Genomic DNA, 25,307 nt, shown 5'->3' with positions numbered 1-25,307 from the left:
TATATAGAAAGATAGAATTTGACGTCACTCAGCTCTTTGTTATTGTTTTTAGCCAGCCAATTTAGGAGTGAATCTTACTAAATTTTATCAGACTATAAACGTTTAAGATCCTTACTAAATTTTATCAATCATACTATAAACGTTTAAGGTTACACGCATAGTGTTGTGTACGCTATATCCGGCTGGCGGATGTTGTATTTTTACTAAGCGGCTAAGCGCATAGAAAATAAATAGAACAATGCACTAATGCACTCAGTGTTTTCAAAGATCAGCTTTAACTTTTAACTGTTGCTTCCAGAGAGTCCAATAAGTAGAAAACGAGTGTTGCACCAAAGTAACCGTTTCCCTGGATGGAACTCATTCCCTGTACCTGAAAAGAGATTTTTGCTACTTTTCAAAATTGGAAAAAAATGTATTAAAAATGAGCATGTAGATAGATATTACTTTTATTCAACTATCATCAACATGCAAAAACTAAAACATTAGCTTTGATACTACGCCTATAATTTGTCTCAGAAAAATGTAATAAATAGGCACGGGGTAAAAGTAACTCAGGTGAACTACGGATATAGTCGGTGTTAGAGGGTTGAGTGAGTCTAATGGAAGAAGATTCGCATGTCTCATCATTCTTTGTATTCGGTTTCCTTGTACCTTTTTAACTTTTAAAAAAATATCCCGAGGAGTTCGAAGTTCGATTGTTTGAGTGTAACTAATTTTCTACCTTTGTGTGAGTTAGTAGGTTTTTATTAGTCACGTCCTCGTATTTAGAATAAAAATAAAACGCTAATTAGTTAGTTATATATGTCTTTACAATCTATAGGGAATGAGATTAACGGAAGAGTAGCGTCCCTTGATTGGACGTCACCTTACAGAGAGAACGTCAATATGCTTTTGCGCATGCCTCTCTCTCGTCCTCACTTTCGGTGAAGTGTCTCATACCGTTTTCATCGGAAGCGAGGACGAGAGACGCATGCATGCGCACAACCAACATGGAGTTCTCTCTCTAATAACTTTTCCGCCGGTGACGTCCGTCCAATCAAGGGACGCTACTCTTCCGCAAATCTCATTCCCCATACACGAAGTCATTTATAAATCTAGTCATTCGGAATTGAATTTTGAACTCATATCTTCGTAACAGAGGATGACAGTCTATATATACATATAGTTCTTTTTTTTTTTTTTGGGGGGGGGGGGGGGGGTTATAAACCGTCTCATTTTTTACTCTTTTTTTTTTTTTGGAGTCCCAACATCCTTAACAGTTAATCGATAATAGGGACGTGAAAATGAAAGACCAAAACATCACAGACAGGCAATAATCAGAGTTTGGCTTTTGGTCTAAATTAATTCCCCCCGGTTTCGAGATGAGTAATGAAAACAAAACAAACAAAACGCTGTTTCACTTTTGGACCACGTCTCTTGTCCCGGTTTTGAGATTTGAAAGTATTTTAGCTTAATTTTTGGTAATTTTTGAGCGGTTTGAACCCCAGTATATTGTTTAGGAGTCAAAAAAAACATAGGGTTTTTTTCTTTTTAAAGCTTGGCAAGACATGTTTGACTCCATAAATCGCTAAATTAAGATGAAAACAAACTTTGTCTAAAAAGTCTTAACAGAGACTTAACGCATTCAACCCTAACACCGACAATATCCGTAGTTTACCCGGGTTAATTTTGCCCCATGCCTATTTATTACATTTTTTCTGAGACAATTATAGGCGTAGTATCAAAGTTAATGTTTTTAGTTTTTACATGTTAATGGTAATTGAATAAACTATCTATGTACATGCTCATTTTTAATACATTTTTTCCAATTTTGAAAAGTAGCAAAAATCTCTAGGATTGAGTGAGTTAAAGAAGTCTCGAGTTTATGACATTTTGAAAAATGTGGAGGGTTTTAAAGAATTTTGATTCATTCTCCATACAATACCGATTTTCACTTACATATTATATTTTCATTTGTCATGAGAGAGAAAAATAAACCATAAAAATAATAGTGGTTGATTTGTTTATTCATTTTGTTATCCAAATTTCCTTATCCAGCAATAATTAACCAGTAGATTTTTGACCAATCAAAACATGAAATTTGTGACACACTTTCACACCTGCTGGGATAAACATAGTTGGCTGTTTATAAACGGTAACGTGAACGAAATCGACCTCTCTCTGATCACTGTTATTGTTTTTATACCACCAGATGGGTGACTAGTTATCACATGATTTTCTCCATCAGATTATAAACATTTACATTTATAAACAAACTTTTCTGTGTTAGTTCTATTGACCAAGCGGTAGAACAGTGGGTATTTTATTTAGACACCTACCATCGATAGCAAAACCTGTGTCATATGCTGTGTCCACCAATCAGGACCATTGTTTACATTATGACGATTGTCCGATAGGCGTGGTTATCTACCTGTTAATTAAGTCCCGATGTGGAAAATGGGACATGTTGAGTAAGAAACAAATAGTGGGTAAAAATTTAAAAAAAAAAAAAAAAAATTCCCTTTATTCATCCCAAAGGGGAAATTTGTCTCTAGGGTCTATTCCAAGTGAAGACTGGAATTGGAATAACCCAGACGTTAGCCGCAGGGCAGCGCCGCAAATTGAGCTAGGGCGAGGTGACTTGCTAGCTCAAGGTCACACAGCACAGCGGTGAGCGATCGAACCCGGTACTTTTCGGGTATGAAGCACAGACCGTACTGCTGAGCCACGCTGCTAACAACTGAATTGTTTAGGTTGAAGTTAATTATAATTACAATATACATGTTAGTTTTCCCTTATAATGTCATTGTTTTTATTGTTTGTTTTTAAGGGTTTTACGGCGCTTGCAACACATTAAGGTCAGCACCAGTAAAAAGGAAGAAAATGGGATAGTAGAAAGTTCTGGAATTACAATTAAAGCACCCAAGAAAAAAAAAGATAAAGAGAACTTGGAACAAATAGGAATCAGATGTAGATTCCAAGAGTATACCACCAATGTACTTAGTTTGAGATCACCTACAAGTCTCATCAGGACACAAGCACAAAATCCAATAAAGAGAAATACACTCAAATGCTTACATTATACATTAAAAATAACAAATATAATAATACATAACAGAGAGATGATTTACAAGGAAAACAATATCATCTCCCAAAACAATAACTATGCATTTGACTGTTTCCCTCTAACACACTTTATAGTCACCTGGAACAACTAAAAAAGACATCTAACTTCTACGTCATGGCACAAGACTGAAGGGCTAGAGCTCAGGTGGTCGCTGGTTCGGATAAGTAAGTAAGTAAGTAAGTAAGTAAGACTGTTTCCCTCCCAGTCAGGACTCCGAACAGGGCCAGGACAAAACCAAGTAATCTAATTCTTAGACAAAGACAGAAAGCATGTTGAAAAACAGATATAAGGGGATAGAAGACACATTATGTACCTCCCTGCCCGCTATGGGAGGTCAGGATCCCCACCCAGTTATAATGTCATTCACCTATCTCAGAAACGTTTAAGTCGCAACACAGACCTATCTACAATCAGAAACTTTAATCTAAGAGTAAATGGTAATCTTATTTTCAGTACATAAATGGAGATACTGCTACGACTACAACCCCATTTGAACGGCCAAGCAAGTGTTTGAGATAAAACTATTTTAAGTCTTTTTTTTTTCCAACCAAGGTTAGAAATCTTGCTACCCTTTGGATATGACGCTAATCTATCGCATTTTCCATCAGATCTGACAGACCCATCTAGCCAATCACCAACGAGTGTACGGGTAGGGATTTTGTTTTTTGTTTGTCTGTTGCTTTAGGTCTCTTCCAACACAATTGAGGTTATATGAGAGACCGCTGAAACAAAAAAAACAAGCAATCCAACAAAAATAGTACAAATGTAAATCAAAATCATAACCTAAAGATATCATAAGCTAAATTATAAATAACCAAGAACAAACAGGCAGAAGATTTACAGAAAAAAAAATATCCCCTGTCAAAAATACAATCACAAACCAAAGAAGCAGGATAGGCTAGTAAAGAGAAGAAGAAACGACATCACTATCGGATCGTACACCCATGCGAACATCATAGGTATATGATTCAAGGGTGATACTCCCATACGACATCACTATCGGATCGTACACCCATGCGAACATCATAGGTATATGATTCAAGGGTGATGCTCCCATCCAACGACATCACTATCGGATCGTACACCCATGCGAACATCATAGGTATATGATTCAAGGGTGATGCTCCCATCCAACGACATCACTATCGGATCGTACACCCATGCGAACATCATAGGTATATGATTCAAGGGTGATGTTCCCATACGACATCACTATCGGATCGTACACCCATGCGAACATCATAGGTATATGATTCAAGGGTGATGCTCCCATCCAACGACATCACTATCGGATCGTACACCCATGCGAACATCATAGGTATATGATTCAAGGGTGATGCTCCCATACGACATCACTATCGGATCGTACACCCATGCGAACATCATAGGTATATGATTCAAGGGTGATGCTCCCATACGACATCACTATCGGATCGTACACCCATGCGAACATCATAGGTATATGATTCAAGGGTGATGCTCCCATACGACATCACTATCGGATCGTACACCCATGCGAACATCATAGGTATATGATTCAAGGGTGATGCTCCCATCCAACCACCCGCGGGTGGGGATTTAGAATAAAATCTCGACTGAACCCATTATCATTATCGTTTCCTTTGCTTGAGAAGTTAGTACTTTGCCAGCTGAACTACCTGAACCCCTGAGGACTATAAGCATCCACATATTTTAGTTCATTTTTTTCACATATCCAATACATATAAAAATAATACTCGTATTTATGCATTTTCATCTAAAATAATAACACACCATCAGTGTGCTCAATTTGAGATCACCTAAAAGTCTCATCCAGTCACAAGCACAGGATCCCACTTAGAGCAATACAGTCAAATGCTTACATTACACATAAACAGAACAAAGGACAAATCAGGGTGGTGGACAAATCTTCCGTACTCTAGAAAAACACATACAGTAGAACTCGGAAATAGCGAGTTCGACGGGTCCACTCCTGATTACTCGCTATTTCCGAGTTGCAAGGAAAGGTTATAATATTGCTGGTAATTCCCCTCAGTGTGTAATTCGAGTTCGAGTAAAAGCCGTCGCCCCTATTTCAATTTCTTCACAGAAGTGGCAGAATGCTTGGTTTTTTGTTGTTTTTTTGTGTTTTTGTTTTGTTTTTTTCAAGTAAAATCATGACTAGAAAAAAAAAAACACAAGAACATAGAAGTGTGTGTGTGTGTGTGTGTGTGTGCGTGCAAGTGTTTGTATGCACTCGGCATGTTTGATGAGGTAAGCAAGCGCATCACTCAATCACTGACCCATTGAAATAATGGTTCCACACTCCCCTCTCTCGCTGATCGTGTCGTTCGTTAACGATGATACTCGCTGACCGATGCTGCGAAGTGAGGCATGTTGACATGTGCTTACCTCACGCGGCACCACATTGGGTCAATAATTGACCCCCACCCCCAATACACACACACACACGCACACAAACCCAACCCCCACCCAAATTTGTTTCGCCTATTATGTACTACTACAGACTAGGCTACTATGTAATATTACTCGTAATGAAAAATAAAAAAGAAAAGAGGCTAGGCTAAAAATATTTAAATTGCCATTGTCTCTTGTTTTGCTTTACTTCGTTCGCAGTCCTAGGCTGGGGCAGGAAATGCTCGTTATTTCCGAGTTGACCTCTTTTTCATACTCGCTACTTTCATGCTAATTTTATTGACTCAAATAAGGGAAAAAAACGGGGATTTAGATTTTACTCGCTATTTCCGAGTTCTCGCTATCTCCGAGTACGTTACTTTCATGTTCTACTGTATTTTAAAATTTGGCCAGAAAACTCGTCCTTCAAAAATCTACCGATTTAAATGACCCTCATCTTGGCAAAAACTCTCAAACCTGAAACTTTGTTCACCAAAAAAAAAAATGAATATGAGGACCACGATGTTAGAACTCAGAGGTTGCTAAATCACTTTAACTTCACAGATTCACAGCAAAAGCTATATAAGTTATCCAATAAATTTTACAAGACACAGGAATATAATTGACTTGTATTCAAGAAATTACATTTTGTTAAAGAACAAAATAAATCCAGACTTCCCAAATTGAAAACTTCAAAATTAGTAATTTTAAAGTCCATTTTTTATTATCATCATCATTATTATAGTAGTAGTAGTAGTAGTAGTAGTAGTAGTAGTAGTAGTAGTAGTAGTAGTAGTAGTAGTAGTAGTAGTAGTAGTAGCAGCAGTAGTAGTAGTAGTAGTAGTAGTAGTAGTAGTAGTAGCAGCAGTAGTAGTAGTAGTAGTAGTAGTACGAGGGCTCTTTCAGAAATAACCGAAAAATGCCCATTGCTCAGCAACCAGTGGAGATTTTTTAATTCTGTAAACGACATGATATTCCTTATTTCCTTACGGATATTCCCAGAAATTATGAAGTGCATCATTTTGCAAAATGAATCTCTAGACGATTTTAAAGATGGCGGCCCACCTTGAAACTTGGTCAAAGGAGGAAATCAGAGCTGTCATACGTTTTTTGAACTCCAAAAGTCTGAATCCTACCGAAATTCATAAAGAACTTCCGAGTGTATATGGTGAGCATGTTATAAACCGTACACAAGTCTATCACTGGTGTAATTTGTTTGAAGCCGGCCATTCCGACTTGACAGACAGGGAATGGAGAGGGCGTTCGATAACTGCGACGTCAGAAGACAATGTGAAGCGAGTTGATGAGCTTATTCGTCAAGACAGGAGGTTGGAACTTCATGAAATCGCAAGCAGTCGTGAAATTTCGGAAACTTCTGCCCATAGAATTGTATTTGATGAACTTGGCTACAGAAAAGTCAGCGCAAGATGGGTTCCTAAGCAATTGACAGACAATCATAAAGAACAAAGATTGGACATCTGCAGGGAACTTTTGAGAAGAAACAAGAGCTCACGCAGGGTTCACGGGCATACTGCCAACGCCGGCGAAGACTTTCTAGGGTACGATGTGACTTTTCTTGACAGCATAGTCACCGGTGATGAGACTTGGTTGCACCATTGTACCCCAGACACAAAGCAAGATTCGATGACATGGAAACATCCATCCTCACCCGTCGCGAAGAAATTCAAAGTCATGCGGTCAGCAAAGAAAATAATGGGAACTGTTTTCTGGGACAGTCGTGGTGTTATTCTGTTCGAAACATTACAACCTGGAGAAACAATCAATGCTGCAAGGTACTGCCAAACTCTTGACAAGCTTAGGGAGGCCATTCGCAGAAAGCGCCCAGGGCAGTTGACCAACGGGGTCATTTTGCAACACGACAACGCTACACCCCACACAGCACGAGTGACGCAAGGTTGACTAGAGAAATATGGATGGGAGATTTTGCCACACCCACCACACAGTCCAGACCTCCCACCATCTGATTATCACCTCTTTGGGCCACTGAAACGTGAGCTGGCAGGAAAGCGCTTTGATGTCGATGAAGAGCTTGTTGACCATGTGCGGAAATGGCTACAAAACCTTGACGGAAATTTCTTCCGAGAGGGTATCTATTCCATGGTGCGGCGTTGGCAGAAGTGTGTCTACAGACTTGGCTGTTACGTAGAGAAATGAAGGAGGAGTCAAGGTATGAACACGTGCAAGAATTTTGTTGATAGCATAAATAACGCGGATTTTACAGGCATTTTTCGGTTAATTATGAAAGAGCCCTCGTAGTAGTAGTAGTAGTAGTAGTAGTAGGAGTAGTAGTAGTAGTAGTTGTTGTTCTTATCATTATTATTATTTTTTATTATCATTTAAGTATTACTAAGAATTAAAAATATATAATTTTCCATAAAATTTCGTATTTGGCCATGAAATTTGTCTAAAATTCGTAAAATTACGAAAAATTCGTAAGATTCGGCATGTATGTAAATCAAGAATTAAAAAGGCATTCATGAGATCAAAAGAGTTCTCCTTAAAACTAAGGCAAATGAGGCGCATCTTTAAATCCTTCCCAAAAGTTTTCATTCTTCAACCTCAAGTACTCGTCATAATGCAGACGGAACATGTGACGCTGAAGCAGTTGCTGATTTGAAAATGCGAGTATACACTTTGTACACGCGTGGACATCTGGGAGGGCTAGAAAGAGAGAGAGAGAAAAAAAACAAAACAAAGATATTCAGCGGAGGAGAATGATTCATAAGTCAGAAATCAACGTGAAAAAATTGTAATCTACACAGTTCCACTTCACTTCGTTTAGCCATCACTGCTGGTCTTTACTGAAGGATGAGTCAGAGACTCCCTGCTTCAGCCTTGTTCAGTTTTATTTCGGTTGTTCATGGATGGGAGACAAGCAGTAGCTCTCCCATTTTAAAAATTCCAAAACAACACCGAATATTGTATACAAAGAAGCTATAGAACTATAGATTCCAGTATATGTTTTATGTTTTTATTTTCTGTTTACTAACCACATGTACAAATGATTCTGATCACTTGTTTTTCTATGAATTTATTATTCTTTTGGGCTAAATAAATATTTATTTATACACCTGTTTACCGATTCAGTGAGTGTATTGTGGAGATAACATAAATCTCAGTGAAAATACAGCGGATTTGCTAGTAATTAATTTGATATTGTGAGGCTTTGTGATCTAATGCAGGATGTCTATCAAAATTTCAGAGTCAAATTTTCAACCCTGAAACAAAATTTACGACCTAGGAAATTAAAATTATATCAAAGTCAAGTGGGGCATTATCTACAAAGTAGCTTTCCCAAAGACGCTAATCTAGTAAAAAAAAAAAACACTGACAAAACATTCTTACCAAAGACGCTAATCTAGTAAAAAAAAAAACACTGACAAAACATTCTTACCAAAGACGCTAATCTAGTAAAAAAAAAAACACTGACAAAACATTCTTACCAAAGACGCTAATCTAGTAAAAAAAAAAAACACTGATAAAACATTCTTACCAAAGACGCTAATCTAGTAAAAAAAAAACCACTGACAAAACATTCTTACCAAAGACGCTAATCTAGTAAAAAAAAAAACACTGACAAAACATTCTTACCAAAGACGCTAATCTAGTAAAAAAAAACAAACTGACAAAACATTCTTACCAAAGACGCTAATCTAGTAAAAAAAAAAAACACTGACAAAACATTCTTACCAAAGACACTAATCTAGTAAAAAAAAAAAAACTGACAAAACATTCTTACCAAAGACGCTAATCTAGTAAAAAAAAAAAAAAATGACAAAACATTCTTACCAAAGACGCTAATCTAGTAAAAAAAAAAAAACACTGACAAAACATTCTTACCAAAGACGCTAATCTAGTAAAAAAAAAAAAACACTGACAAAACATTCTTACCAAAGACGCTAATCTAGTAAAAAAAAAAAAACACTGACAAAACATTCTTACCACAAGTCTTGATGTTGGAATTCTTGTCGTTCTTGGTTTCAGCCACTTTGCTTGTAGTTGTTGTAGCAGTTGAAGTTTTAGAGGGTGGCAACCTCTGCTTTTTTACGTCTTTTTTCTTGTTCGTGGTAGACTGAGGCAGTCTCTTTATGATCTCAGTTCGTGTTATGGTCCGTATTTCCGTCTTGGTTATACTCGTGATAACTTTATCGTTTTCAATATTGGTGGTAGTCGTTATCTCCGTCGTGACGTTGGTGGTGGGATTTACTCGATTATCCTTTTTCTTGTCATCCATTTTCAAGACGTCTTTTGAAACCTTTGTCGAGTCTTTATCTTTATCCACAACTTTGACGGAGGCTCTCTGCCTTTTGAGGAGTTCATCGCAAACACTTTTGTCAAGAGTTACCTTTATGTTTCCAGATTCGGGAATGATGAACTGTTTCTTGTTATTTTTTTCTGAATTTTTATTATCTTCTCTTCTACGCTTGGTACCTTTTTCACGTTCACGAGATTTTTCATTGTTATCTTCGCCTGAGACGTTCAAAGATTGCTCTGTCCCCTGAATAAGAAACAAGAATGAAGAAAACAAACAAGATAATTATTAAAATGAATGGAACCCGACTCTCTCAATTAAAAAAAAATGGAATAAAAGACTCAAATCTTACATGACTTTTATCTTGTATAAAAACAGACATCTGATAACTTATTTATGATAACCCATGCCAAGCACAACAAACAGAGAAATGTAAAAGTATCCCCTCAAAAATTGAGCCTCCTCAATGGAACATCAAACTTCAGGCCCTGTGATGAAAAAGGTCTAAAATTGAAACTCCAAATGAGGAAAATTGATTTAGATAGACAGATAGATAGAGAGAGAGAGAGAGAAAAAAAAAAAAAGAGAGAGAGAGAGAGAGAGAGAGAGAGAGAGAGAGAGAGAGAGAGAGAGAGAGAGATAGAAAGAAAGAGAGAGTGAGAGAGACTTTCTATCAGAGCTGGTTGAAATTCAATGCTTTACCCAAGTTTGTAGAATTCTACAGACCAGTATACAAAGAAATAATTAAACATTTATACTTATCTTCATCCGTGTACATTTATAAAAATAACCCGACCCTATTAAAAAAATTGTAATCAAGAGTGAAATCTGTATTATTTTTTACTCTTTAACTCCAAACCAAAAACTATTGTTTCATTCACATTATGTAATATTTAAATTTGTCGACTATCTTCAAAATACTAAAATATATTAAAGAATAGTATTTAAAATCGACATGTTATAACAGTAGAAGACATTGTCATTTTCAGAGATTTTAATCTGTGGTGGAGGACTGTGCTTGAAAGACCAAAATTAAAGAGAAATTACCTTTTTCTTCACTTTCGAAAGAATCGTATCCATTTGATTCTGGAAACTTTTTTTTCTTCGATTTTGCAGGAATGCTGAAATGTAAAGATAAGCCGAAATATATAAGATGTAAGATCTATAAGATCAATCCATAGCCCCTCCCACCAAATCCAAGCATCAGTAACACACTTTATAGTCACCTGGAACAACTACAAAAGACGTCTAACTTCTAAGTCATGGCACAAGACCGAAGGGCTAGAGCTCAGATGGTCGCTGGTTCGGATAAGTAAGTAAGTAAGTAATCCATAGCCCAGTTGCTTTAATATCTTTTCTTTAAAAAATATGACTTGAAATCAGTGATGGCATGACTTTTAGATTATTTTCAAAAAACGATTTAACTAAATTCTAGTTAGCTAAATAAACAGGGGGGGGGGGGGGGGGGGAGAGAAAGAGAGACAGAGACAGAGAGAGAGAGAGAGACAGAGAGAGAGAGGAGAGAGAGAGAGAGAGAGAGAGAAGAGAGAGAGAAGAGAGAGAGAGAGAGGAAGAGAGAGAAGAGAAGAGAGAGAGAGAGAGAAAGAGAGAGAGAGAAAGAGAGAGAGAGAGAGAGAGAGAGAGAGGAGAGAGAGAGAGAGAGAGAGAGAGAGAGAGGAGAGAGAGAGAGAGAGAGAGAGAGAGAGAGAGAGAGAGAGAGAGAGAGAGGAGAGAGAGAGAGAGAGAGAGAGAGGGAGAAAGAACGAGAGGGAGAGAGAGAGAGAGGGGGCGGGGGGTAAAGGACACAAAATACAAAATATAATTATACCTGTCTTCATTCAAATCTTACTTCTGATTGAAAAAAAAAAGAAAAAAAAGAAAAGAAAAGAGACTGGAAACATATGCAATGAACATTAAGTAGACATTTTTTTCAGGCTAAATACTCTTCAACAGTAGTATTGTCACTTCCTTCCTAATGACGCATGGTAAATTAGTAACACTGGCTCTAAACTATTGGAACAATGGCGGATGCCCGTATGAGCATAAAGGGTATCCAGAGGGGAAAAAAAACAAATTTGATCATGTTTTGACTTTTACACATTCTGATCACAAGGCATATGAAAAGTTCTAGCCAGCATGAAGAATAAAAAGTAATGATTTTCTTTGTTTAGAACCAAGATGGCCGCCATTGCCGGGCGGCGTGACATCAGACTATTGAATCCAATTACCCCCAGAGTCCTTACAGGTCGGTTCAGGGGTCCACTCATCTGAATACAAGTCATCAGTCGGTGACAGTCTCTCCTCCACCAGACTCTTCCTGGCTTTTTTCCTCAACGAGTAGCGGGGTGGGCTCGGTGGGACCTCAAAATCTGGTGTGAAAAACAAAAACAAAAGAACAATTCTTAATTGACCATTTGTTGATTTATCTTTTTTTATTTTACGGTGGCAAAACAAAACAATGCTCAAAATAAAACCAAAAGGGAATGAGATTAGCGGAAGAGTAGCATCCTTTGATTGGACGTCACCCATAGTCTGTGACGTCACCGGCGGAAAAGTTATTAGAGAGAGAACGTCATGTTGGTTGTGAGTATGCGTCTCTCGTCCTCGCTTCCGGTGGAAGCGGCTTGAGACATTTCAAAACCAAATTGACGTGCTCTCTGTAAGGTGACGTCCAATCAAGGGACGCTACTCTTCCGCTAATCGCATTCCCTATATGTGATCCTGTTGATGAGCACTGCTGATTCAGTTGAAACAAAATAATATTTATATGGAAACAGTTTTCAATTTGACAGCAAGAGGAAAGTGTTGTGGTTCTTATGGGACAGCGTCGCTCAGCGGTACGGTCTTTGATTCGTACCCAAAAGGTACCAAGTTCGACTACCCACCGCGTTGTGTGGCCTTGAGCAAGTCACATAGCCTTAGCTCACTTTGCGGTGCTGCACTGCGACTGACGCCTGGGTTATTCCAGTCTTCCCTTGGAATAGACCCTAAAGAAAAATTTCCCCTTGGGGATGAATAAAGGGAATTTATTTATTTTATTATTCTTCTATATCTAAAGGATGAGAACTGAAAATCAGTGGCTCCATAGAAGAAAAAGGAGAATGCAAGTCTCGACATATTTCAAAGCATGGATTTAGATAGAAAAATGTGTTAATTCTCTATAACATAATATTATGTACGAGGATTACTTTGACTTCTGTATGTAAGTAAAATTGGTCTCTAACACTAACAGTATCATAAACTTTTAACTCACTCAATCCTCGAGATTTTTGCTACTTTTCAAAATTGGAAAAAAATGTATTAAAAATGAGCATGTGCTTAGATAGTTTTATTCAACTATCATTTACATGCAACATTAAAAAAAAAATATAGCTTTGATACTACGCCTATAATTAGACTCATAAAAATGTAATAAATAGGCATGGGGTAAAAGTAACCCCGGGTAAACTACGGATATAGTCGGTGTCAGGGTTGAGTGAGTTAAAAGGCTATTTCAAAGAGATACCTCAGATTGGAATTCCCAACAATGTTATCAAGATGAGAGAATTCTATATTTGGCAACTTGGTGAAAAAAAAAAAAAAATCACAGTCACAGTCTTTTACTACAATTTTCGCTCCATTAACCGTGTGCGTTTAATGGGTGACAAAAGGCAAAATATATCCAGAGTTTATACCTATTTCTGAAGTATTAAACAGACAGCTACAATTGCGCCTCCCTTTTTATAAAACACAATTCAATCGTAATGTGCTGTCTGTCAGATACAATGTCCCAAAAACTGATTGTTGAACAAAGGGATCTGAGGACAGCCAGACTACATCCTTTCAAAAAACACAATTCTATCGTAATGTGCTGCCTGTCCGATAAAATGTACCAGCTTAGTCAGCTATCCTAAAAACTGATTGTTGAACAAAGGGATCTGACGAGACCCAGACTACATCCTTGACTGACCCTGATCCCCTTTCTTGTTAAGTGTAAATGTTGCTGCTCGAAGCTCGAAGAAATAAATAATAATGTGAAGTTGAAAGTAAGCTTCAGTTTAATTACAAAAACTAATCAAATGAACGTTTCGGGTTTCCCCTTTATCAACAAAACAGGATGAATGAAACACCACAGATGAATGGCGTTATGTCCCGTCCTACATGTTAAATGTTGCTATTGACCAGGAACCTCATGTAAAGCACTTTGAGCATGTTTAGTGGATATTGCGCTATATAAAAGCTCAATTTTTTTTCTTGCCAAACCAAGACATTAAAAAAACTGTTAGTTACACCTAATGACTTAGTTTACTAAATATGTCTTACCAATATCACTTCCACTGAGATGAACATCTCGAATTGGACTATGATGTGGAGAACTGGGGCTGTCACTTCCAATTGAATTAGAATTCTTGACCTTGGCCTGTTGAGGATTGCCAGATGCTCCTTTCTTTTGCACATGAATCCTAGCAGTTGGCTTCTCATTTCCACCCTTGAGTTTTTTCATCGAAGACAACTCCTCTTTTTCATTCCTGTCACATTCGCTCGAATCACCAATATCCTTTTTCACAGGCTCAATCAGGTCATTTTTGGGAGAACTACCTGAAATTCAATTAAAATTTATGGAGTTTGGTTTTTCCTGTAGCCTAAATAATTTACTTCAAATAATAAGATTATCAAATATTAAGGCTAGATTCAGCCCAACATAAAATCTGTATTTTATTCAAACAAATTTTAAGTTCCTGGGGTAAAATTTTATGTGTTTAGAATAATGAAATACAATTCAATTAGGGAATATTTATAAGAGATTACAAAATGTCACCAAATCGTCCTCAACTATCCTTAGAAAGAAATGGAAGTTTAGTCCGATTAGATTTGTCGCTTACAACTTGACTGCAGGATAAAAAAGCCCCCCAAAAAAACCCCAATAAAAAACACGATAGTCATTAAATAAAAAAAAAAATCCAACAAAACATGTTAAACTCAAACTTAGAGTTAGATCGATTTCTGCTTAATGTGCTGAAAGTCCAAGTCAATATATGCATGCTAGCTCTTTTCTTGGTTGAATTGTAAGTCTTTCTTCATATATTGACTTCACTTACTATCATCATCATCATCATCATCACCAGGTGGTGGATTAAAAAGAGAATGCATCTCAGCCTCGGAGGGAAGCATTCCGTTCATGAGACAACCGATAATGTGCCGTATATTTACATCCGTCGCCTTTTCCGCATATCCAGCTGAATGAGTAGAAATCAAATAAATACAAGAAAGAGATAAGGAATAAAATAATCATATTCAAATAGCCAATTTGTACATCATAACAATTTTTTCTTTTTTTAATGCAATCAAAATAATAAAAAATAATAAAATAATTAAAATATATAATAATAATAATAATAATAATAATACTTTATTACATCCCAAAATGGAAAATTTTTTGTACAGACGTGTTGTAATTTACACAATAAGATAATACAATGGAAATAGGATATATATATATAATATATATAAAAACATATAATATATTTAATACTATTACAACCCTTTGTTAGCTTAATGTGAGTGTGCGCGTATCCCAATATTACTCTTTCTCAAATATGAAGACCTTTCAGGCTTGCCATACATTTACAAAAAACAAAAAACAAAAACAAAAACAGACAAAAACAAAAGGAACAACTGCATGTGGTAGGCCACAAGTAGGCTTTTTACCAGAGACTTCAACAACTACAGATTGGAACAAAACAAGATGAATCCCTCTATGATTGGTGGCATGGGTGAGACAGACATTGGTACTATTGGGCTTATTGGGGGCAACGGGCTTTGCTTCGTACCCAGATCTCCGAAATCCGTTTGGGGGACAATTGACATTCATTTGAGTACACAATAATACTACCGATATCTCGGGTCATTGACCTTCCTAAAATATAATATTATTTGACATCAACTGCATACACTTTGATGTGACTAATCAGACACACAAAATGTGTATTGAATGACCATAGAGAACTTCCGTGGCTTTTTAGGCCATTTCCGTTTGTCATTATTTCCATGGCTGTCACGGAAGTTCCATGACACTTGGCAGCTCTGCGTACCCGAAAGGTACCGAATTCGATCACCTGCCACTGCGCTGTGTGGCCTTGAGCAAGTCACCTCGCCCTGGCTCAATTTGCGGTGCTGCACTGCGGCTGACGTCTGGGTTATTCCAGTTTCCCATAGAATATACCCTAGATAAAAATTTCCCCTATAGGATGAATAAAGGGAATTTTATCAGTGCTGATGGTGACAAAAAGGGAAAAAGGAGGAAAATTATGAATGGTTTTCTTGACGCCACATTATTTACTTCACTAACTCCCACTTTTAGAGCCATTGAGATGATAGACTACTCTAGCTATCTTATGGATAGTGGGGGAAACTGCACCAGTTTGTTTCACCACACATCAAACCTCTCAAAGCCAGAAAATTTGATTGAGGAAAATGTCATTTTTCAAAGGAGGAAATTCCTCCTCTGACACAAAAATTGCGGATTTCCGGGGATCCGAGGAAAACCATCAGCATTGTTTTATATATTTTCATTTTAAAAGAAAGAATGAATGATTTTCAGGGTCCCGTTGAAAACTCATAATTTTCAAATATACTTGTAACTATGGTCCTTTAGTCTCTCCAGACAGTGTAAAGCACTATCTTTCTAAAAAAAATACAGTGATATAGGTCACAAGTAGAAAAGCTGAAAAAGTTGTGCATGTTGTAGAGCAAGACAAAGCAGAAAGAAAAATAAAATTTAAAAAATCATCCAACAAATTAGCTTTTTTTTTTTGCATAGGGGACCGAACCTTGGATCTACTGAATAGCTAGTCAGATGTGCTAATATTATATAATAAAGGGTACTCACTAGATAATATGGTAAACATATGTACACATTGTGAAGAATATAAGCATTTCGAATAAAAGAAATCTTTTATATTAATACATTCATAATTAATTCTCAACGAAATTACAGACTTAGTAATGGTGATTATTAGATCTAAAAAATAACATTGCACCAATCACAAATCTATTCCGCCACCTTGATAATGTAACTATTGTAAGTTCAATCTAAAACTCTTACACTGTTTGAGGAGTTCAATGACACTCTTCCACAATTTAGATTCACGTGCATAAACATCTTCTTGGGGATCTAAAAGAAAAAAAAATTAAAACAATCCAAGTGTGAGAAAACAAATTTAACAAAATTAAAAAAAGACTCTCAAGGGGGATGAACAATCATTATTCAAAACAGACTTAGGGCACGTTTGTAAGGCACTATCCTGGATCAAAAAAACAGTGCCTCTTTACATGAAAGCCAAGTAACCACTTTACTTTTGAGTGAACAAATTGGCAGTTAAATGATGCTAAGAATAAGATTTAGATCAGCAGATACGATATTGTCAGAGTTAAAATAATGCAACAAGCTGAATAGACAATTTTAAAAAAAATTTTAAAAATTGAGCTTTATATAGAGCAATATCCACTAAATGTGCTCAGAGTGCTTTACAAGGGGTCCCTGGTCAACAGCAACATTTAACATGTAGGACGGGACATGACACCTGTTAGGCGATATAACAATTTTTCGGACAAAGACAACGCTGTTAACGGCCAGGACGGTAATCATTTTACACCTGAGTACGGTGAGAGAATGTGAGTAAAGAGCCTTTTCCAAGGACTCAACTATGCGCCGAGTGCAAGGCTCGAACCCAGGATCTTCCGATCCGAAAGCGAGTGTCATACCACTAGACCACATAGCGGCGCATGTTGATTTCCTTTTTATGGAGTAATTCTTTATTTTATGTTGACAAGTCGAGCACACAGAATACTTGGGCAAATAAATGCATTCCATTTGATGTACTGAATTGAATGTCTTTGAGAATCTTATGAAACTTTAAGTTAATTGATGAAGCTCATGATCATCATGTCATAAAATGTCAACTACCTGGCCCTGAATTCATTTTCAGTAGTAGTCGATTGGTAAGTAGAGGAAAAAGCTCTCAAGCTGAAACAAGTCTAGAAGATACTATAACCCATCTTCTATCAACAACTACAATGTTGATATTTTGACTGTCTAACAATATTTTTTTTTTTTAAAAAGGAAGTAAAACTTAACTCCACCTACCAGTTTCCTTCTTTATTTCATAATCTTGTTCGGTAGCTTGAGCAGAGCTCTAAATATGGAAAGAAAATAATTTTTTTTTTTTTTAAACAACAACTTTGAAAATATCTACTGAAAATAATAAGGCTAGCACGGAGTTTTATTCAAAATCAATGTTCTTTCAAAAATTATATACAATTTATTTATTTTATTGGTAAGAAAAGGTAAATTTCAAGGGGAAATAGTAAATTTATCAAACTCTCCTTTACAATTTAAATCACATTATGTTAAATTATCAACAAACATTTTATCATAATACCAATTAAAACCATTTGAAGTTGAGTCTAAGCCAAAAGCTGAACCCCCTAAAAAACATGCGTTTTGTTTTTTTCTACATCAGTATCTGCAATCATTTAAAAATTATATTTTAAAAATCTGATTCAGTTTATAAGTAATACTTTCATCATTTGTGATCATTTGGCCAATCCCGGTACACAAAATGAATTTAAATAAATTTACAATTCTGATTTAACCATAGCACATTGTTATAGTTACATGACATGTCATTTTAATTAAGCACGCCATTTGTAGGCAAATTAAATATCTTAAAATCTTTTTGATTCTGCTATAAAAAGTTATCATTTTCCATCTTTTTAAAAATAATAAAAAAACTAAAGACTGTAAAATATTCAATTGACTCACTAAAACAAATATGATCTAATGTGCATGACAATGAAGACAAAGACAAATGTGGTACTATAATTCCAAAATGGATGTATACATATAAAAATTTTAAAGTAAAATGATAAGTGTAACCTTAAAGTCATAAAAAGTTCGGAAACAAGCGCTTTACATTTTTCTTTATAAATCCAAAAGAGAACAAAAAGCCAAATACATTACCTCTCCCACTTGATCATATTTTTCTTCCACGGCCGTCGAATCTGAAATGTCTCCATTCAGCTTACATGTGTCACTCTCGGATGTCCACGAATCTGAAATATTTCCATTCAGCTCATGTGTATCAATAGCAAAATCCTTTTCTTGTTTCGCTTTGGACAAGTCTGTATCTTTTTCTGCACCAGTTTCTTCATCAATCTCTGGACTCAATGGAACAAGAGTCTTTTTCAAAACTTCTTTCAGATTCTCAACTCCTTTCTTTACAGCTAAGGACACGAAACCCCCAATTTCACTCTTAACAGCCACTATGTCACGTTCCCTTTTTATTTCGACCATTGAATCAATATCTTTCAGCTCATCCTTTACTTCAGATTTAATACTATTCTTCTTCTCTGCATCCTCAAGTTCCCTTTTAACTTCAAGAATTGGAAAAAAAACAGGTGCCTCCTCTTTTACTTTGACTTCTGGCATCAGTTCATCCTTGGGTGAGGAAGCCATCTCTGTAGAATAAAATTGATCTTGCCTGCCCTGAAAAACATTGTTTAAATGAAGAAAAATCAAAAGGTAACATGAATTGGGAATTCTGCGTGTCTTAGGAGATATAATCAAAAAGACATCATCTTTTCATTCATTTTTCATGACAGGAAAAAAAAAAAAAAAAAAAAAAAGAAGAAAAAGGATTGGGTATCAACATTGTTCCAAACTGCTTGTATAAATGGTAATTTTTTTATCATTAAGTTTAAGCACAGATTTACTGGCAAATTGAAAAAATTATAAAACTATATTTTAAAGACTGATATATGAGAGTAACTTGCAAACCTTTTTTTAAATTTCAGCCTAATTCTATCACCCGTTGACACAAATTAATACTAAGAAATCTGCCAGGTTGTAAAACTCAGTCCTGAATTATTGACTGTTGACTTTCATTGCGCATGCAGTGCTAGGAATTTGTGGAAAGACTCCTTAACTAACTCTGGTAGATTACTTCGTTATCCTTTTGGGGAATTTTTACAGTTAGGTCTTATTCTTTTATTTATATCACTAAAGGATGGGAGGAGGGGGGGGGGGGGTACTTTTTTGTATTTTTGTGTTTGATTTGTGATCAAATTTCCTAATTTGACCATTGTTTTGATTCTCGACCGCCATTTTGATTTGTGAAGTATTGAGAGGTAGTGCAAAGCAGTCCTAGGGTTTTTTCTTTTCTATTAGAGTTAGCTCGAGATCGGAGGATTTTTTTTCTATTATTAGGGTTAGTCTTAGCAAACGTGCTAGGGTATTTGTTTTTTCTATTAGGGTTAGTTAAATGTTCTAGGCTTTATTTTTTCTTAGGGTTAGTTGAGGGAATATTTGAGTTGCTTCCCTTAGCACTAGGAGTTTTCAGAAGGCCTCCCAAGATATGTGTAGTTTGTGACTGTTTTGTGGTGATTTTGTAGCCGATTGAATGAACTTGTGTGATCAAAAAAAACTATTGTATAGCACTTCTGAGCACTATTTGTGGATACTGTTGCTATATATATCAAATAATAATTATAATAGTAAACCAGATTTTATATACTGTCATTTGAAAACGGAATTTTCATTTAAGTGCCTCTGCCCAGTTGGATCTTGGTCTTGAAAATCTTGATTTCATTTTTATGGAGTAATTCTTTATTTTATGTTGACATGTCGAGCACACAGAATACTTGGGCAAGAGTCTGTATTCCTGGCTAAATAAAATGCTTTTTTCCTCCGTGTCTGTAAGCTGGAAGAGGCGAAATAAATTAATCGGGAGTTCGTAAATATCCTCTTTAGCATTAGCCGCTAATCTTTGCCTCTTTGTCATTCTATTTTGCCCATATCACACTGATTCAGCTCATACCCCTACTTTGGACTGTAGGATTGTTGCCTGTCACACACTATCACAATATGTTTTTTCTTTGTCATTTTATTTGGACATCGTGTTATGTTGGTAGAAACGCTTTTCATTTATACCAGTTACTTTGACTGACTTTAATTTCTATCTGAATCTAAACTTCCAATTGATCTATGATTTTGTCTTTCTCGTCAAATAAAGTGGGTTTAGACTACCAGTTGATATATCCTAATTTTGAATTGCAATAATTTTATGCAATTAATCCATAATAATTTTCTTTTTTAAAGATAAACGACAACATTTTTTACTGCCACCGAGACTATTCAGATGGGGTCTGAATAATATATGTTGATTGTACATGCGCTAGGTACTTTGGTAAATGTCCATTTGGCCCTCCAGCAAGGAGCCGATAAATGGGCTAGTGGCTGTGACCTGATTTTTTGGACTTTTGAGTGATGGGTCTCAGAAAAAGTTCCATAGATTATTTGTTTATGGATGGATTTTAATGATTGATGTCTTATTTTCTTCAGGAGAAATTACTCTATCGTTTGGTGTAGTTTATTTTAAAATCAATGACAATTTAGTATAACTTTTGATTATGGATAAAATAGGGTATAATTTAGCTTTGGATAATTAAAAGATTAGAACTTGGTAAATCAAATTTCATGCTGGCTCGTTTATTTAACATCTTAACTTTTATATAAAATTAAATTCAGGGCAAAGTTGTATACCGCATCCATGAAATTCGTTCCAGCAAAATCCTTACTCAAATATTAGCGGCCATTTTAGACCAGTTTTGAAATCCAAATGGTGGTTACTACCGGAAATGCAACACTTTTCAGGTCACAATAGGGAGTTTTAATAGAAATTCTAAATGTACCTCACACACTTGAAACCAATGTCATATGAAAGAGCTCGCAACACAGATTACAAAACAGTTTGAATTTTGTTTCTATCTTGATTAGAAATGTAGTTACGGCAATTCAAAGTCTGAAATTTCAGACCGATTTTTACCCCAAAATTACCATTGCAAAGTTGTGACCGAAAACGCGTGATGTTAATAAAAAATGGTTAAAACAGTCAATATGGAGTTCTTATCATATATTGTATACCAAAATGTTCGTCTTATCGAGGACAATGCATTTACATTAATAAAGAGGAAGATAAACATTTCAAATTAACACATTATTACATAATATGACGCAAATGTTACATAATCAAAAACTCGGCTAGACGTAAGAAAGAATTTGCTCTATCACTTTTGGATTTATCCCCAATATCTCACTGAAACAATTGCAAATAATTACCCTCTTTTAATTAATACATAGAGAATAAAAAAGGGTTTGAGAGTATTTAAATGAAAAGATATAAACATGTTGTGTAATGACATAATGAGTTTATTTTTACCTATGGCAATTTAATTGCATATAAATAAAATGGTAGATTGAAGAAGTTCAAATAAATTGAAACAGATTCCCTATTATAATTAGAAGGAAAGTTCTGGCTTTTAATACTTTAAAAAATTCTGCTGAACCACTTTGGGTTTATTATTGCTATAACATCATTTGAACTGACAATTAATATAATTTTATCCCCCCCTTCTCTCTCAATGTATGGGGGTGTCAAAACTAATAGAACTTCTTACCATAATAATTATTAAGGCCAAGGCCTTTAAAATATGGATACAAATTATAAACACATCTAAACATATGGGAAAGAAACTTGATGACTTGATGGCAAAGTAAAATAAAATTAAATTAAAGCAATTGGTATTTTTAAAATATCGATATTATTAATATCGGATTTCACAAAGAGAAGAAATATACGAACTTTTAAAACAAAAACTATAAAATGCCTATAAATAAAGTTGGAAAGTATGTATTCAAAATAAAAACATAGTAAATAATAGTACTGAAAATGTTATGTACTAAATTTAACATAATACATAACTAAATTAAAAATATCGATATGAATATTGATATCGTCCGGCAGCCATGATGAGAAGATAATGTAAACAAGGCATTTCGGCGCAGAGTTAAAAGGTGTCTGCGCATCGATATAGAGCCCTGAAATTTGGCATGAATAAAGTTTAGATGTTATTCTAAAAACAAGCGTTTAAATTTTAAAAACACACGCGGTAAATAAAAAAATAAATGAATTTGAAAATTGCCAAATTTTAACTTCATATAACTTCTGGAATTATTAATGGATCTTTCCTTAATTGGCACCATTTAAAAGGAAATTGAAAGACGAAAATAATGATACCAAAATATCTGCGATATTCCTCTTTATAACGAAGTTATGCATCTTTAATTGAACCCCCCAAAACGCGAACGGCAATTTCCAGTCACAACTTTCCTATGGGCGAGTTGGGTCAAAATTTGACTGCCACTGCTGCTGCTCACTAAACTGCCTAGCCACAAAGTCCGTCAGTAAATAACAAAGGCAAATAGAAGACCATTTTTCAGCCTTTAAACTAACATAACTTTTCTTCTGCTTATCTGATTTTCACAATTTTGGTATCATTAGAATCGTGTTGAAAAGCACTTTAAAATGATATAGGTTTCATTGAGCTCAATCCATTTTGAATTTTTTTACCAAAGTACTACATGCGCATTGGAATTTGAGTCTGAATAGCCATGGAAGACTATTCAGACTCGAGTCCGAATAGCCACGGGCCACGGCCCTTTACCTTTGTCATTGTTGGTGGATTGTGTAAGAGTAAGTGTTGCTGGGAGGCCTTCCATAAGCTACTACAAGTAGCTTGTGGAAGGTGTCCCGACCGATAGGGCGTTTGGGTGTTGAGTAATGGGAGGGGGGGGGGAGTTTTTGATTTAAAAAATAGTCTTTCCCTCCCAAACCCCCTACTAGAACAAGAATACTGGGGATGTAGGAGCTTTCGGAAGGCCTCCCGACTAAACCATATTTATGAAAATGAGTCAATGGGTAAATTATGGTCTGTAAAGCGTATAAAATATGTGAAAGTAAGCGGTTGTTTACCTATGAATTTGGCCCGCTGCAGAGTCGCTAGACCACTTCCGGTCCTTTAAACTTCAGTCTTTCCGTACTATGAACCATTCGATTTCTTTATAAGTCAATTCAATTGTTTTTGTTTTTGTTTTCTGGCATTCAATACAAAAAAAAAAAAAAAACAAAAAAAAAAAAAACAGAAACAAACAAAACACAAAAAGAAAACAACAACCAAAAAAAAAAAAAAAAAATACCCCACCCGCCCACAAAAAACAAACCAAAGTCGACTAGTCAGCCTTGGTATCTAGATTCTGTTTTAAGCACTCCGAGAATTTGATCCGATTAAAGCGATATTCTAATTACCGACTTGACTGACTAATTAATGATGATGATGATGATGATGATGATGATGATGATGATGATGATGGTGATGATGATGATGATGATGGTGGTGATGATGATGATGATGATGGTGATGATGATGATGATGATGATGATGATGATGATGATGATGATGATAAAAATAGGCCTAATAACAATAATAATAACAATAGTAGTAGTAGTAGTAGTAGTAGTAGTAGTAGTAGTAGTAGTAGTAGTAGTAGTAGTAGTAATGATGATGATGATGATGATGATGATGATGATGATGATGATGATGATGATGATGATGATGATGATGATGGTGAAGATGACGACGACGACTACATCGATGACGACAGCGGAGACGACAGCAATAAAGCAATCTGCAGTTTTGTACGACGTTCTAGATAGATGTTGTTCAACAACAACAACAACAACAACAGCAACAACAACAACAACAACAACAACAACAACAACAACAACAACGACAACAAAAATAAAAAATAAAAAAATAATTAAAGACTGAAAACTTTTTCATTTTCTCCTTTATTTGTACCGATTTAGCTAAGAAAACGCGAACAAATGGATTGTCCTTAGGGGAAAGGAAAGCTAAATAAATAAGGGCTTGACATTTCATATTTATTTATATCTATTTATAAAAGGGAAGCCAAATGACCAACAATCACATTCTGTTATTTAATTATAGATACGTGGAATTTCTAAATAATTAATTTACTGGTTTTCCTGATAAATCATGGGATACGAATGAGATATGAGGTTATGTGGTCTGGTGGCATGACACTCGCTTTCGGGTCGGAAGGTCCTGAGTTCGAGCCTCGCTCGGCGCATAGTTGAGTTCTTGGAAAAGGCTCTTTGCTTATATTCTCTCACCGTACTCAGGTGTAAAATGAATACCTGACCGTTACCAGCGTTGTCTATGTCGAATTTTTTTTTTTTTTTTTGTTCTAATGTTACGTGTTGCTATTAGTCAGGGACCTTTTGTAAAGGGCGTTGAGCACGTTTAGTGGATAATGTTCTCGATAGAAGCTCAAGACACGACATATCAAAGAGACATAACCAATGCATTGCCACGTATACTATTCGAAAAAAAAGATGGGTAATCTCCCTTGATTTCTTCGTCTTTATAATTTATTTATCAATTATAAATGTTATTTTTTTATTTGTTTGTTTATTTATTTATTTATTCATTTATTTATTTGTTTATTCAATTATTTATTTATTCATTTACTTATTTATTTATTCATTCATTTATTTATTCATTTATGTATTTATTTATTTTGTTATTTATTTATTCATTTATTTATTTATTTATTTATCTATTTATTTATTTATT

General features: G+C 35.5%; 1 protein-coding gene across 3 annotated transcripts; it reads right to left on the bottom strand.

Annotated features, from left to right (window-relative positions):
- Nucleotides 1-1,988: 1,988 nt before the first annotated feature.
- LOC144973616 (uncharacterized) lies at nucleotides 1,989-23,694 on the bottom strand. Of its 3 annotated transcripts, none has more exons than XR_013645600.1 (11): nucleotides 23,624-23,694; nucleotides 18,775-19,299; nucleotides 17,899-17,947; nucleotides 16,858-16,926; nucleotides 14,852-14,989; nucleotides 14,076-14,351; nucleotides 12,002-12,142; nucleotides 10,821-10,894; nucleotides 9,464-10,019; nucleotides 5,105-8,182; nucleotides 1,989-5,047 (listed from the first exon to the last, which is right to left on the bottom strand). XR_013645600.1 is itself a non-coding variant. In XM_078916274.1 (10 exons), exons 1-10 carry the CDS (start codon nucleotides 23,322-23,324, stop codon nucleotides 8,025-8,027), a joined length of 1,980 nt encoding a protein of 659 aa, XP_078772400.1. In that variant the 5' UTR covers nucleotides 23,325-23,406; the 3' UTR covers nucleotides 6,118-8,024. The 3 variants fall into 3 exon arrangements, 1 of the variants encoding a protein (XP_078772400.1); XR_013645601.1 differs by having other exon boundaries at nucleotides 12,017-12,142; nucleotides 23,624-23,675; XM_078916274.1 differs by lacking the exons at nucleotides 1,989-5,047; nucleotides 23,624-23,694 and adding an exon at nucleotides 23,316-23,406 and having other exon boundaries at nucleotides 6,118-8,182; nucleotides 12,017-12,142.
- Nucleotides 23,695-25,307: the final 1,613 nt, after the last annotated feature.

This window comes from Berghia stephanieae, chromosome 5, assembly GCF_034508935.2.
Source record: "Berghia stephanieae isolate SIO BIC M18660-M18661 chromosome 5, UCSD_Bste_1.3, whole genome shotgun sequence".
Classification (NCBI taxonomy): domain Eukaryota; kingdom Metazoa; phylum Mollusca; class Gastropoda; order Nudibranchia; family Aeolidiidae; genus Berghia; species Berghia stephanieae.
This window is presented reverse-complemented; position numbering and strand designations above follow the sequence as displayed.

What these genes read in the sequence shown, in the direction of transcription:
- LOC144973616 (XM_078916274.1), bottom strand. An exon ending in TGATGATGATGATGATGATA is followed by an intron (nt 14,352 to 14,851) that starts GTAAGTGAAGTC and finishes ATTGAATTTCAG; the next exon opens with GTAGTTCTCCCAAAAATGAC. An exon ending in GTGGACCCCTGAACCGACCT is followed by an intron (nt 10,895 to 12,016) that starts GTAAGGACTCTG and finishes TTTACATTTCAG; the next exon opens with CATTCCTGCAAAATCGAAGA.